This window comes from Parambassis ranga, chromosome 16 (assembly GCF_900634625.1).
Source record: "Parambassis ranga chromosome 16, fParRan2.1, whole genome shotgun sequence".
Classification (NCBI taxonomy): domain Eukaryota; kingdom Metazoa; phylum Chordata; class Actinopteri; family Ambassidae; genus Parambassis; species Parambassis ranga.
In genome coordinates, this window is record NC_041036.1 from 2,339,725 (window position 1) to 2,356,708 (window position 16,984).

Below are 16,984 nucleotides of genomic sequence, written 5' to 3' on the forward strand. Positions count from 1 at the left end.
CCTAACACTAGCATGTCTCCCCTGCAGCTTTCGTCTTCTTCTGCAGTTTTAGCAGCACCTGTCCTGGTGTAGAGCCACTACATTGGCCATCGTCATTACGACACAGAAACACAACCACTGTAACACTTCAAGAACAGTTTGTATTGGTAACAACAGCTGTCTGATTTTTGTGAAAAGGCTGGAGGCGGCATAAAATGTGTCTGAAATGCAGGAAAAACCCTGAAGAGCCCTCATTGTTGTTTTGGTTCAAAGCAGCAGGTATGCCAGCAGAAACTAATGCTAAATTCAAACGGATGTTTCACTGCAGGGATGCACTTCACTATTGTTGCATGGTGTTTTGTGAATGCTATTTTGCAGATCATTTATTTCTTTCCTCCTACACAATTATTGTGATTTATGTGTTGATTTTCCATTGTTTCTCTCTGAGGTAATTGTAAAAGAACATGTATGTGTTGTGAGGTAATTACAAACTCTTGAAAAAGCAGATCAGGAAAAAAATGGCGAGGGGCCACTGTTAGGAATAAAGCCTTGGGTCATTTGTCAAATGTTCCCAATTTAGCCAGCTGGCACCAAAATGAATCCACATTCATGCTTTTCTAGTACAAATGTATGTTCATACGGTGAGTCGATGGCACAAGTCATTATGCTGCTGTTCAGCTGTGTGAAGGAGAATGGGAAGATGTGTCAGAGTAAAAAACAAACATCACACATGCTTTGTGTCTGTGGACTCTAGAATACTGTACTCAAACATGTGCCTTTCATTCAGCCTGGCAGCCAGCATCTCTTCTGTATTGTGGGCAGACAGATGGGAGCCTCAGTCGCTAGAGAAAGGGGGTCTTTGATCACAGTGAAGCCTGGCTACATTATGTGGGATATGAGTAGTGACGGCGGTGTTGTGGAAGGGGGCAGTAAGTGGGGGTTTGGGGGTGGGGTTGAGCAGGAGCCTGTCAGATTTGCAGTCTGTTGCTCGGGCTGATCTGAAGGGGAGCTCAGGAAATGATCAAAGCCCAGGTTAAGTCTCTAATAGAGCTGTCGTTTAGGCTAATCTCTCTGCTCCCTCTCCTGGTGAAAGCTCTCAACCCTCCACCCGGCGCTCTGAGAGGAGAGAGACCTGTCACTGCCAGCGTCTCATTCAGGATGACAGGATGATACTGTTCTAATATCAATACACATCGATGCACCGTATGCTGTTTTTAATAAATGCTGCATTAAAAAAAATGAAAGCTTGAAACGCCTGCTTATACTAGCTGTCACAGTTTTCACAGGATGATCATATCTACAATTTGTAGTTTTAAATGTAGTTTAAAGACTTTTTTTTCCACATCTTTATTTTTTTTTTTTTTTTGCATCTAGTCCACTCAAATCCCTTCCATTCAGATATGACAGATATGTTTGAAAACCTTGTAGGCATTTGAGACCAGTTAACGTTTTTATTTTTCTTATCCTTAATAGAGAATTAGTCTGAAGTTATCTAAGGCTAAACTAAAATAACTCAGAATATTCTGATTTGTAGGTCACTGCCACTAGATGTATACAGTGGCATAGCCAAAATTAGACACGATTAGCTCCTGAATCACTTTGGCTTTGCTGGCATAAAAGTTTGGTAAATGTAGTGCCACACCTCGTGAGTCAGCTAACAAGATTCATGCAATCACAGACTCACACACATCCATCTTGCCGGGCTACAAGCTGTGTCCACACAGCTGTTTGATGATGGTGGCCTATGAGGAGAAGCGCAACTGTTTACTTTTTCTTAGAAAGTTGGTCTACCAACATGCTACCTAGGGATGCACTGAGCTGTCTTAATGTCAGATATCCAGTTGGATTGATGCATCCCTAATGCTAACGCTGCCCTCCAATCCAATGCAGATTTCCAGTTGCTTTCAGGGCCAGCCTGGTAGCCTTCTAAAGGGACAGATATTGGCTACCCAACCTGCCTTCTAATGAAAGATGGCCTGTTGGGTTTTCCAAAGAACTGGGTGGACTGAAATAGTTATGTGGAGGAGTAAGCCCATTATCTACAAGGTCCAAAGTAAAGACTAAGTGCAATCAGGTAGGATGCTGTGGCTGCAACTTTGCAACGATTGATTACAGAAATAATTATTAAACATTAATAAATCATAAAGATCTAATGACAGCACACTGTAGGATCCCAGATTAACCAATCCTTTTCACATTTAATGACCAAAGTCGAGTCCCACCTTGTTCCCCGGTGCAGCAGGCAGTCTGGCGCTGAACCTGACTGGTTGATGTGTCCTCATGGTTAGCTGCCTTTTTAGGACCTCCCTGGAGACGCAGACCTGATGAATAAGCTCAAATGAAGACAGAGGCTGGACTCTGTGACAGGGTTGTGATGAGCGCTTGCTCCTCCAGCTCCATGTGCTGCTGATGGGCAGTAAGTGGCCAAAGTGGGCCGTGTGTTAGACAGACACGCACTGATTAACGCGCCACTGATCTCAAGTCCAGGTTTAGTTTCATTTTCAAATTTTTTGAATTAACCAAATTGTTGTCTGGTAATAAAACAAGTAAGTCTTGTTCACTTAAAATACTTTTAAACAAGGGTTTCATCTATCAAGCTGTGATGAGACATACAGTTGTTCTGATACTTACATTCTCTTGCACCAAGAAGCTGTGGTTACTCGATAAATGAGTTTAATAAATACCTTATAAAATACAAGTTTAAGGGGAACCCAGCACTTTTGAGTTTCTGGCATGTGCCTTTCTAAAATAAATCATATCCTCTAGTAGTAGTTCCTTCATGGTTTTATGAAACACTTCAAATGATCTGATAATATAAAAAACGATAAGAAAAAACACAAGACTTTAGAGCATTTTTGTTCATGACGCTCAGATAAACCCATTTTACCTCTCTCTTCTAAATGTTCTATGCTGTTTTTAAAGGCTACTATAATATAAATACATACTACATATATACAAACATTAATGAATATTTACATCAATGTAAAATTAATACAAAAAAAGAAGGAAGTGCCCTGTGCAGATGAAAGTTCAGTAGTTCACCAACGACTGTAGAATGACTCCTTAATGACAATTAGTTTAGAGCAGAAACAATGAACACGGAGTGTATGCAAATTTGGCAACATATTAAATGTGAGTGAAAGTCACGCTTCTGCCTGATTGAGCTACTGACGTCAAGGAATTTATTACAGAATATTTATTTGCAGAGGAGGTTTCCTCATTAAAACCTACATAATGGCTTCATTTGTCTTAAACACAGATGTAATTGTTGTGTATCAAACTCAAAGCCTTTTTTTCTGTTAACGTATACCCTTAATTTGCAGGAAAAGTTTTATGAACTTGGCAAAAGCTTGCTTTTTATTGAGCTTGAATCTTATAATTGATGCCTTTTAGCTCGAGCACTTTGGTGGCTTAATGTTTGTTGCCTTTGCAAACCTTTTTCCTCACACTGTCTACAAATTGTTCATCCCCCATTGAGCTAGAAAGTGAGGGGAAATTATAAAGAAGACTTGTTCAAAGAAACTGAAATCATTGGTCAAATTGCGGCGTCTGAACAGCATGGTGTTAGTCTAACCAGAACAAAGCTTTTCATTATTGTGATTTTAATGTTGCTGTGCATTTTTAGCACGTTCTGCCTGTCAGGGGTGTGATCGCATACTAGAACGCCTCCAGACGGCTGCATGGGGTGGAGGTGATGCTACACACTGCAGTTTTTTTTTAAGGGGGGATGTATGTACACCTCCTCAAGGTGAATCTTTAATGAGTTCCTGTGGTTCCCTCACCCTTGATACAGCCATCTTGCTTAAAATAACCCAGATGTCCATGCAGCCACTGCTGTCTTAGAACCAACAGTGGAAGAGCTGAATGCAAAAACAACGCTGTCACATTGTCTTGAAATAGTTTTATTGTTACTGAATATCACAACAAAAATATGTAGTTGGAGTAGTTGTCATGATTTTAGTTGAAGGGTTGGGAATGCAGGGTTTTGTTTTGGATTAGGTGCTGCATTCAAGTGGGTCTTTGTAGCCTCTGCGTTGCTAGAATTCCCATTATCCTTCTCTCTGTGTACATGGAGAGTTATGCAAATGGAAACCCACAGTAATAGTAACATAAATAAGCCTTTACATGTTGGCTTCATTTCTTCTCATCTAAGGCTGCTGCCATCACAGCATTCTAGTGTATATATATCTAAAGCCATTAAAAGCAAACCTTTCCTTCCTGGGAGCTGAGCAGATGTTTCTATAGTACCATTACATGTTGAGAAGCAGAAATCACATACTCACAAAAATCCCTCTGGCCTGGCTTTAAGCCGTGAGCTTTTGACAGAACTGCAAATGGTTTGGACTCATGGCTGTAGCCAAGCTTTAAGAAATCCTGACGTCCAAAAAGAGAACAAAATATTGATTATGCAACAACACCATTTGCCCTGTACAGTTCATGCAAATTGGCACAGACATATTCGACATCAGGCACATTTCAGTTTAAATTAGGGATGTCCCGATCAGGTTTTTTTGCCCTCGAGTCCAAGTCTGAGTCATTTGATTTTGAGTATCTGCCGATACCGAGTCCCAATCCGATACTTTCAGGACTTTCTATAAAGGCACTCATTGCAGCAAAACCTGTGCGTGCGTGCGTGGCCACACTAGGAGATTTCACACACGCAGCACATCAAGATCTCGAACCCAGGACCTGTCGCACCAAAAGCAACTGTCATACCCCTGCGCTACAGGACACAGAGCCACCCTGCACAGAAAGCTTTAACTTTGACAGCCCTAATAAATATATAACGGAGGTAACGTCCGATTCCGATCGAGTCTGAAATCACGTAATCGGGCCCGATCGCGTGATCGGATCGGGACATCCCTAGTTTAAATAATATAGAATACATCATTAACTCTTCTGAGCTTAACTGTAGTGAGGCCACACAATCATCAGAAAGTGAAAGATCTTGGTGTTGTGCAGTTTTAGTGATTACATCATGTTAAAAAGATACATAAGATGGACTTCATGTGGGATTTCATGATTTAAATCCAGTTTAATCTTGCCAGCCCTTTATGTGTAAACAAATCAAAAGTGTCTTGGATGAAAAACTGCCTGTTTAACATGGAAGTACTCGTATTAAATTTAAAAATAGAAGAGGTTATAATAAATCGATAGTATTTTATCATCTGTGCATCAGTTTGATTTACCGTGGCAGCTGCAGGGTTTGGCTCATATTTCAGACTCACTGTGGATGTTGGTCAGATCCTACAGAGAACAAAAATCAAACCTTGTCAGCTTCACCTGCAGTGCCAGCTGTTGGGAACAGGCCAGCTCCTCATTCTCTCAATCAGCCATTCAGAGCTAAATAGCAGATTTTTGGGGAAGAGTAAAAATCTGTCCTTCGTCAGTGAGGAGAGACAGTCGCTGACCTCGGGCGTAATGAGATGGGAGCTCTTGATTAAGTTCCTCTCTGATTTGAGAGTATAATTGAACATGTTGCAGATAGCACATTTGCGCTATCGACAAGCTACTCTGTGAGGGCATGATGGTAATTCATGCTCAGAACTCTCACTCATTACAGTAGAAAAAAAATCAGGGCACTTTGTATGGATTATTCAGCTCTTAAAAAAAAGACAGAAAAAGAAATCAACCACGGTGCCAAACTGATCATCATCTATAATCAGCTCACTGTAGTTTGTGATTAGCAGCTAATAATATGCAAAATAAGAAACTGTCCTACAGGTTTCTGCTTGTTGCCCGCTGGTTCTCTATGGAGAGTAAATACTGAAAGTTCCCATCAAAAGCACATCAAGGGAAGCAAACGCTGCTTCTGATGACTCCTGTGTGGATGCAGGACTTTGACGGAGACTGTACAGTAACACTTCTTCTCTGTTATCTGTTGGTAATTGTGTGTCTGTCTCTGGTAATTGTATCTCTTTCAGGCAGGTGGTCAGTATCTTTGGATGTTTTCTTTAGCACTGTTTCATGTCCACAAACAGTTGTGATGAAGAGAACAGAAGTTTGTATTGGTCAAGGATAAAATGAGTCATTTAGTAGTTAAGTACTGTAAGTTCTGTCAACATCCATGAGGAGGGGATCAAAAGTTACATGTATCTTTTAAACATCTGATTTATAGATGGCACACAGTTTGGTAGTTTTGTCTGTGCATCAGCTGCAGACCAGCCAGATACTGAATACTGAACTTTTCTCAAGTGACTGCAGGTCATAGGAGAGTCAATCATTGCGTCTTAGACCACATCCACACAGACACAAAGCTGGCATTGTTTCAGTAAATGTGTGCGTCCACACGTATCAAAACTTTTTTGTTATGAACAGAGACTTTATATTTTTTGTGGTTAAGTCTTCTGCCCTATTTTTGGTGCATTCAGATTCTGATACACCTCAACACTGCAGACATTGTGTTCCTTTTACATCAAGTATCCCCTAGGGACACATGAGGAGTGATATTCAACTTATCTGCCATTCTATCCATTTCCATCCCTTTAGGCTGATATTTTATTTTAAAGCCAATATCTGTAGATATCAATGTCTATCCAATAGAATCATGCATCCCCAAGCCATAGGGCAAGTAGGAAGTTGGCTATGATATTAGGAAGTCAGGTGGTATTGTGAGGTGACAAACGACATATGTAGGAGGTTAGGGCTGATGGATGAGTCTGCTGTCTTTCCCTGAAGCTTGTATCTACTTATTTTAAAGCTAAAGTTATACTGACATACACAGGGAGCAGTACACCATCTGCTGACAGGGGACAATTAACACATTCCATCGGCAGGTGTTGACCTGACAATTATCACAAGGAAAGCTGATATATTCAGCATCTCAATCCCACTGCCAAGCGACTATCAGAAAATATTTTAGCATGTTAACATTCCAGGTTATGCATAAAGTTTTTTTCTAAAACCATTTTGTCATGTAGTCCCTATTTCTTGTACCTCTCATATTTCAAAGTGCTTCAGTCGACATATAATATAGGGCAAAAATCAAAGTTAAGACTGTATCAGACACACTGCTCAAACCACAGAGAGACTAAATTTGTCAAGTGATTTTATGAAGCCAGTGCATATCAGCACAGCTTTGAAGTGGCACGCTGATACCAGCATGCTAAAGTTAATGTGGGAGAAAAGTTTTCAAGTGTGAAAAGATAAAAAGCTGCTGAAATGATCCAAAGCATTTACCAAACACTGATTAGGAAGCAACCCTCTATGCATCTCTCAACCTTCCAGGGAACACAGCATTGGGGGGTTTTGAAATGAGCGTAACATGCAGATTATGTGTTGTGGGTTAAACAAAGGAATCATGTGATAATACACAAACCTAAAACATGTAAAGAATGTACCAAATAACCTCGGAGGGATATTTATCAGGGATTTGCAGCCGTATATTGAAGCCCTAATTGTGTTTGTTCTTATTTAGCATCGGTGAAAGGGCGACAAAAAAAACAGCTGAAAATTGCACGTTTGACCTCATGCAATATGCATTGAAGATGTTCCTGTTTTAGTGCAAAATGTTTGGATAGGGAATGGAAATTCATATGAGTAGCTGCTGAACCTGATTTATTACTGCAGACTGACCACTGAAGCATAGAAACTGAGTCTGAAATTAAACATCTGGGAAAAGCACATGAGCTCAGGCGGAACATGCTAGAAATGGCCAATAGTAGTGTATTACGTGGGATCTGTTTATAGACATTACTATGATGCATGTATGATTGGATGATGAAGCTAGAATCCTCATCTTCCATGTTTACATATAATTACTCAGCAGTGCCATGGGAGAATCTGTAGCTTTGATCCACTCAAACTCAGAATCTTTATTAACAGCATAGGAACTGGATTAACAGTATCGAACAATGGCTTAAGACTGATATTAGACACCCCCCAAAAATATGTCACAAATGTTGCAAAATATTTGTAAATCTAAACCATTTGCTGAGATCAGGATCTAATCATTCTTATATTTTAAATATTTATGCCTAATAGCATAGCAATGTATAGCAGTAGCCTAACAAATATAAAGAGTAGAGTAGTTAACAAGTAATAACTTGCATAATATACCGAAAAAGATCTATTGATCGCACCATATTTGAGGTTTACATCGCCACTGCCACAGAAATGCAAACAGTTTTTTGTATCCTCAACAATCCACCCCACAAGTGTTCAGATGGTCTGTTAAGAGAATAGATGTCATAAACCTGCATGGACTAGGGAAAACAGTCTACAATCTGTGACAGAGGGCTTAAAAACTCGCAAAAATAATGAGACCTTACTGTGTCACTGGATTACCTTAGCACCTTATGTCTACTAGGGGTGGGCGATGGGATGAATGTATTAGCTGTTGGCAACTGGGTGAATATGTTGTTTTTTTAATGCCCTCTCTCTGTCTCTCTCTCTCTCCCTCTCCCTCTCTCACATTAAACATTTAACTAAATAATGACCACATAAAGCACAAGAATTAAATTAAATATGCACATTAGTTCTGCAGTAGTTTCTTTCAAAACACGGTGCAGCAGTCACTTTCATCTATTCATAAATCAAGTTGAATAACTAACACTTGCACACCTTGTATTATTTATCTATCCCCACTTTTTGATTGTGGAGTGGCTGCACACCAACACATCCTTCATCTGATTGGCGTCCTTATTATTCATTTGTACGCAAATCACAGCGATTACTAATAGATGGAATGTTTCCAATTAGAAAAAATGACCTGGTCTCTTACTGATCACTTATTTCTTATTGGCTGCTTTCTCTGCTTTTACCTTCCTAACACAGTTTGGAAACTTATGAAATCTGGTTGTCCTCGACAGCAGACTATAATTCATGGAGCACAAAGTTTATGTTAAGTGATATTGATTCCCCCAACCCCATGTGGGCGGGACCTAAATGCCAGCCACGTCTGCGAGCAGTTTCTATTTATACACTATTAACATTACACTAGAAAATTTCACAAGAAATTTTGAGTGGGCCAATGCGCGCTCGCCCACACTCTGCTGCCGGTTCGCCCCCTGTATTGACACGATGCCGCCACCGCCATCACTGGCACATGTCAACAACGCCACTGATGACATTTCATGCTTTTACAGTGTTTCTGATTGGTTTTACATAAGGTTTAATAGGCCCTAAGCTTCTCCATTCATTCTGAATGGAGGAATCCTAAAGATGTGGATGCAACTTTGGCTTCTATTTCATGGAGTTGGGCAAAACAGATGAAGATGAGGACTCAATATGATAAAGTTCAACTCCTTATGAGCAGTTAACAGTTGAAATGAATATTCTGTGTAGAGTCATGCCAGACTGATAAGCCTTCAAAGTTGACTGGGTTTTGTCAGGGGTCTGACCGATTTCCCATTATTTCCTATGAGGAGGGTTGTGTCAGCTTAACTGGCTTGCCTGTAAATATGGTAGGTGGTACAAACATGGCGCCTCAATATGTCAGAGGTCTAATGTTTACCTACATTTTACATTTTGAATGAAGGTTCTGTGTGACAGCATGCCCAAACGGCATGCCTTCAAACTTTGACAGTGATTTGATGCCTGTGGGGAGGGTTGATCGCAGTTTTTCGGGATTTTTTCGGATACCGTTTGTGCGATCGCCACCAAACCTCAGAGGGTAGTAGTCCCGACCGAGCCGGTCGATTTGATGTATAATTTGTAGGGGTGGCTAGCGCTAGTTAGCTGTGTAATGAATTTGGGGCTTTTATTTTGAAAATCAGTGTGTGTCTGTGTAAGTGTGTGTGTGTGCGGGGGTGGGTTGGGGACACTCCCCAATGCATGTTAAAACAGGTTTAAGTGTTTTATTTTGAAAATCTGAATGTCAGCCATATCCTGTTATTGTGCAGGGTGTTTTATTTTGAAAATCCCTGTTTGTGTGTCTGTGTGTTGGCAGGTGTGTATAGTGTGTGTCTGCATATTTCTGGGTGGCTTGTGTGTAGTTTGCCGGGCCTAGTAAGGTCTGTAATGATTTGGAGGCTTTTATTTTGAAAATCAGTGTGTGTGTGTGTGTGTGTGTGTGTGTGTGTGTCTGTGTGCATGTGTGAGTGTAGTTGTGTATGTTCCTGTATGGTTGTGTATGTGTGTGTGTGTCTGCCTGTGTATGGATCAATACAGTGTAATTACATTGGTTTGAATGAGCCCAATGCATTGTTAATGGGAGCGGCCATCTTTGGTGTCATCAGAGAAGCCTCCAAGTCAGTTGGAGCATCTGTGTAGGTTACCATGGAAACGGCTGCCTCAACCCCCCCAGCCCCCCTTCTGTTGCAGAGGTGTGTGTGTCTGCCTCTGTATGGATCAATACAGTCTAGTTACATTGGGTTGAATGAGCCCAATGCATTGTCAATGGGAGCGGCCATGTTAGGTGATGTCATCAGAGAAGCCTCCAAGTCAGTTAAAGCACCTGTGGAGGTTACCCTGGAAACGGCCCCCTCGGCCCTCCCACCCCCCTCCCTTCTGTTGCAGAGGGAGAGAGCACAGACAGCTCAGAAAATTTAGAAAACTCAGAAAACTCAGAGGCAGCTAGAAACAGCCTCCCAAACAAATGCTTCTCATTGGACAACGAAAAGTCACAGATGAAAAATTCTTTCACCGTGAGCGCCAGGCACTTGTCTACTAATGCCATTTTCAAATTCATGTGTTTTGATCGACGTATGTGATTTTTCTGGCAGGTTAGAAATGCCTTGCCCATCAGGATTTTCATCTGAAATCTTGGCCAAGTTTAACATGGGAGCGGATGGGAGGAGGGAGTGGCGCTCCCTTCGCTTGAGGGTCACCTGACCAAAAACCGTGGGTCACATGACAAAAAGGGGCGCACCAGCTTGTCCGGGACAAAAATCCCTACGATTTGATAGCATATTTATGTATGTGGAGCACCCAGTGTGGCCACAAATTGAAGTAGTTTACCTTTTTTTTCTGTTTTGGAAAAAACAGGGAAAGTTAGAGTGCGTGACATCATCCCACTCTAGCGGAGAGAGAGAAAAATGTTCCAAACCCACGTCAAAACGTAAACTGCCAAATCTCCTAAACTAAGCAAAATTCAAGCACACATGTATATAGAAAAGATGTAGGTCTACTTGTGCTGATTCCTCTAAACCGAAAATCATGTCTGTAGGTGACAGTATGCCGGCGCTATGTGGACTCAAAGAGACCCCGGTTTTGGGGTTTTTTGCCTTTTTTTCTCGCTCTCCCCATTCACCGTCTATGTCGTTCGCCCACTGGTTTTTCGCGAATAACGCGAAAACCGTACGTCGGAACGGAAAGAAAAGTCATAGCACAGGTGTCCCGATATGGCCGGACGTTCTGTGAAAGTTTCAGGTCGCTGGCGCAAAAGCTGTGGGACTAGTTACGCGCCGAAAAATTGTCCAGAAGAAGGAGAATAATAAAGAAGCGGAATAAGTATTTACAATAGTAATAGTGGAACAATGCCCTAGGGCAGAGCCTATTGTAAAGCCTGCGGCTTTACAATAGGCTCTGCCCTAGGGCATTGGCCCACTAATTAGCTAACAGCACCTTATTTTCAGATGTAATCAACAGATGCTAAAGCTAAGTTCATCCTGTGGAGCTGTATGCCATGGTTCTCAGATTCACTGTGCCTCATTTACATGTGTAGTCTAGGTAAATAACCAGGTAAATATAAGGATGCACTGAGCCTTAAGGAATATCCCCCACTGACTTAAGACAACTGTCTCCCTACAGTGTCAGTGTAAGTTGCAATGAACAGATTTGCTCCATCTGCTCTGATATTGTGGCATAGGATGGTGACGCCATCATGCTGGGGTGAAGTCGGAGTTTTTCATGTACCTAGGGAGGATGGGGATCATTGGACCATCTGCTTCTCTTTCCGCAAATGTTTGGGTGGCATTGAGGGGAGGCAAGAGCAGCTCGGGTTAAGAGTCTTCCATCCATTAAGCATTAAACTCCTTCAACAACATCAGACTCGAAGTATACAGACTTGTTTCTTCTTATAAGTTCCATTATACTGTATAGATGCACACGATCAGTCCAGCTAAACTAATATGTACTACGGATCAGATACTGATTTTAAACAACTCATACAACAATATTTACATTCAGCATTTTTTCCTTTACCGTCAGTTTGAGCTCACTACAGTATAAAGTCCTGACCTTTATGGAAACCGCTTTTGTTTGTTTTTTTATAAATTGAGACTTGTTGTTATGAAGGGACGGGGCTCACTCGCTACGGTGGCCATTGTGCAAATGTAGTTTGATTGCTTGTTTGATATAGCACAGTGGATTTGTGTTGCTGCTGCAGTGGATTTGGTGGTTTGTGAGTTCATGCACAGTTCAATATTGTGGTGGTGTGGTTGGTGTGACTGCTGTGGCTGAAAACTGCCGCTGTATCTGTACGCGTGGCAGCTTGCAGTCATTGTAATGTTATGGATGCAGCGCACCAGGAACACGCTGATTGTTTATTGTGCGGTCGTTATTGCCATGTGGCAAGAGCCATTTCCAGTCCTTGTGCGGTTGTCATGAAAAGATAATTACAGACCAAAACCTGATTATTCCAGAGTGTAAACATGTTTATATCTGCTGTAAAGTTACATATTTTACCATTGAGGTCTATGGGGATTGTCTCCCTTTGGAGCAAGCCCCACGAGGCCACCAAGAGAACTGACACTTCTGCATAGGCTTTATTTCGCACCCTTGACATTGTGGGGCCTCCCGCAGGGCGTCAGGACTGCTCCTCAGAAACCTAAGGGTGATATCAAGGACAGTTTATGCATAGTTACATACTGACAGACTTGGTTCTAGAAATACATTTTTCTATCAACCCGTACAGGCCAGAATTATGTGATCCTCCTCATCCCCATCCACAGCTACACACCTTAATCATTTAACCATCCACCTATGAGCCAGACCATCTCGGTAAATGAGCGATGGACAAAAGCGCATGCCGAAGATATGTGTATGTGCTCTATGCACTAACATTAAAAATGCACTAAAGGTCTTTCGGTTGAAAAATTACCCATTCTCAAATGTATCACAATCTTGTAACGCTGCTCGACTGACTGCATGCAATCATGTAATTACCTGGACGATTTGTCAGTACACCTCAGAGAGGGGAGTTAATGACTTGTGATGTACAGTGGAGGCCACACGGTCCTCGCTTCATGAATGCCTCAGTTTTTGTCTCTGACTTCACCTCTGCCTTCTCTCTCCGGTATTTGACACAGCTTCCCTTGCACACTTTTGAGCACAACCCTTCCTTTTATATACCCCCCAGTACTTTGACCGTGACAGGAGGAGGGGGAAAAAATATAAAAATATGTCAATTGCAGTCATCTCTGGTTGCAGTATTTGACAAAAGGCTGGGGTGAGATGGCTTATACATGTCGGGATGTTGATCTCGGCCTGCTGTAATGGCCCTGGGCCATTAACCCTCCTTGTCATTTGAAATGACATGTGCTTTTCAACGAGGAAAATGGGCCCTTCCCACATAATGCAACTTATACAGCAGACTCACCACTCCTACTGCCAGCCTGTGGCTTAGTGCCATGCTATTTTTCCTGTCTAGTCTATCATCATCGTGCAGTTAGATTCTACATTAGAGGCTCCCGCAGCCTTTGATGTTCATTCACTTTCCACTTCTATTCATTCTAATAACAATGCCCAGTATTTCAGTATAATTACTGTAAATGTCAATTTTCCCACTATCTCTTATCATTAATTAATGCAACTTTGAATGTGTCAGTAATTTAAAGGATTTGCATGTAGAACCAGCTTTGTCAGTTTGATGGGTTCAACATTTCAACATTTTTTTATCATTTGTCAGTAGGTTTATTGAAATAGTCTTCATCCTTGCTACGTTCTTCACATGCTACCCCTACTGTATATAGACAAAATAATAGACTTTCTCTGCTGATAGTTTTTAGTGCTGTGCTTGTGCTCTGCAGAGAGCAGAGTTGGCATCTAAGATATATTCAAGATGATCTCTAGACATTCTCATCTCAGCTCATCTTTCAGTCCCGTGAATGTTTTTCCTTAAATTGAAGAGTGATATAAGAAGCCTGACATATAAAACATTATACAGAAAATTCAGTGGTTTTTAAGCTTTACATTTTTAGACAATTACCCCAAAAAATTTCGCACGATTTGTTACATGAATGCTGGTTTCTTAAACTCTAATAAAGAGGCTTTGGTGACAGGAGTAGACACACTGTGCGATATCAGTGTTTTTTTAAGATGCTGTAGAAAACTGATTATAAATAGGATTTGAAACAAACATAGTAACAAATAATGTCTTTTTTCTATATATGGCCAAGTCACTTTTGCCCACGAACTTTACTAAGGGGTTTTAAGCCTGAAGTGAACCAGTGTTAATGACCTTTAGTGTCCTAGATGTGATGCTGATCGTGTGACAGGATGGGTAAGACTGGGTTGGTGGAAACACACTCCTGATCAAAATCTTAAGACCGAGGAAAAATTACTAATTAATTCAAAAACTGTACTTTTTTCTGTCGTAAGATTTTGATCAGGAGTGTAAAACACTTCTTGGCAGGCATAAAAATAGGAAAAAAAACATTATGCGTATGTTTAAGTCCTGGCACACGTTATCTCTGCATTCATTAATTATTGGTAGCTTTACATCCCTTTGCCCCAGGATAAACCTCACACTATGTACTATTTAATATGCAAAAGAAACGGATGGTTTCCACGCTGACCACAGTTCTCAGAAATACAAAGTCAAATCAGCACAAAAGCGCTGAAGCGGGAACAGCTTATCACTTAACATAAATAATGAAATATATAATTCAACTCTAATGCAGCACTGTGATTTATAGAAGCTTTGAACATTGACAGAGGCAGTGAGAGATTACGGAAGTCTAAGAGAACCAGATCCACAAAAAAAATATATATTTTATCATTATTGTAGTGATTCAAGGCAACAAGAACACAACCGACTGTTCAGATAGACGCTGATTCTAATGTTCATGTTGTCCTGCTTTCTCCTTCATGGCTGTTGTTCCTGCTGTTACTGTGTAGTCAGCTCTCTGTTGACTGTGCTGTCACGCTCCGCTGGGCTGTGACGTGTCCACTCATATTGTTTTTTTCTCCACAGCCACACAGGTCAGCCCCTCAGAACTGCAAGATGTGTTTCAGGAGACCTCCTCCAATATCTTCCAGATCAACGCCAACGGTAAAATGACCATTCATCACTGAGACTGACGTGCGTGCGTGTGTGCGTGTGTGCATGCAAGATGCTTGTGCTCATCTGTGTATGACCAAAGACATTATGGTTGTCCTGGCTGTTTTATTATTGTAAGTCTGGGATCTGGGTTATATATATATATATATATAATAATATATAATATAATATATATATATATATATATATATATATATATATATATATATATATATATATATAACCCTTTGAACCCAGAACCCAGATATATATATTTACTGTTGTTAAAATTAGAAGTACTAGGTTTCAATTAAAATCTAAATCTACTGGGCTGCCTTCAGATGAAATCTTCCTTCTTTGTCCTTTAGATCAGGATTTAAGTTGAGTTTTAAATGTAAAGTTACTTAAGTTTAAGATAATTCCATTATTTTTGAAGAGAATTGGCACTTTTTTGGGTTTTTTGTTTACAAAAGACTTAAGTTTATGTCTGAGGATGAAGTTAAGTTTAGTAGTAGTGTTTAAAAATATTATAGAATTGTGATCAGTTTAATTGTGAGTTTAGGTGGACTGTAAGATTTAATCTTCTCTACGTATTATGACCTGGATGACTGAGAATCTTCAACAGGTGGACTGTAGGTTATTTTACTATTTGGAGATATTAAATGTTTACATTTTCTTCAATTTGGAATTTAAAGTAGAATAAAACAAAAATAAATTTTTACTTTTTAGTTTTAGTTTAGTTTTTTTACACGTGCAGTTTATGCCTCACATATAAACATAAAAGTCTAAGCTTAGTTTAGATAAAAATCCCAAACTCTGCATTAGGTTGATAATATAACATATTTAGGTTCAAATTAGGATGACATTCATTGTACGCTCTTGGATTAGGACATAATTATGACATTTATTTCATTCGTTTGTTCTTTTAGTTGTCACACTAGAGAAGAATCTTCAGTCACTGGGGACATCAAGGGACACAGCAGAGCTACGACAGAGTCTGTGAGTGACACACACACACGCGCACAACCTACCGTACTTACATTTATCTCTGCTTTCCAACAAACAGTTTATTTTCTCTTTGTTTCATCACCCTCTTACCTATTGACTGTTCTTTTTGCGTTGAGCTGCCAGCAATTACCAGATTCAACATTGATGACTAAGTGCCCAATCTAGGATGATTGCGTCTGTTTAAAATGCATTACATCCCACTGAGTTTGCTGGCATGTCATCAATTCTATTGAACATTTTTTTTTTCTTATGAACGCCTTGGAAACTTACTGACAATGCTTGGCTGCCTTTATTTTTAACTTCCCATTTTCCTCCTGCAGTATTGACACTAGTTGCAAACAACATGCCTCAGACTGATGCAGATCGCATCCAATACGATGCTTTGTGTTGCTCTGTGTTTTGAAAGATTGCTCCGGAGGCTTTGTGGTTTGTCAAGAATGTAATAGTGACGTTCAGAGGTCATTAAACAGAGGCTTTTTTGTTTTCTGGTTGCTCTCCTGTCTTCTGTGATAAACTTGAGCTGGATTCTTCTGGCACATTCAAGATAATAGTGATAATGATCATGGCCTTTGGTTTGATTTGTCACATTAGGTGTGTCTAAGACCCCGTTCACACTGGGGAAATCAATCCGGCTAGAGTGGGATTGGGGCTGTATCCGACTATATCCAGATAGTTTTTCTGCAAATCCACATATATCCGGACTGTGGCTCAGGTGTGAATGCAAATCTGCCTAGCGGCGTAATACTTCCGGTTCACAGGGACAGTGTCCGGGTCGCATACAAAATCTGTATGTAAACAACCGTCAAACTACAACAGCTTTGCCCCGAGTTTATTTTCAACTGAACCAAAAAAAAC

At 40.5% G+C, this 16,984-nt stretch overlaps 1 protein-coding gene across 3 annotated transcripts in view; it reads left to right on the forward strand.

Annotated features, from left to right (window-relative positions):
• tsnare1 (T-SNARE Domain Containing 1) overlaps positions 1-16,984 on the forward strand; it is a 115,614-nt gene that overhangs the window by 27,464 nt on the left and 71,166 nt on the right. For all 3 annotated transcript variants that reach the window (XM_028426094.1, XM_028426093.1, XM_028426095.1), the window contains exons 3-4: positions 15,056-15,133; positions 16,051-16,120. In XM_028426094.1, the coding sequence (XP_028281895.1) occupies positions 15,056-15,133; positions 16,051-16,120 (148 nt within the window). The remainder of the gene's footprint in view (positions 1-15,055; positions 15,134-16,050; positions 16,121-16,984) is intronic.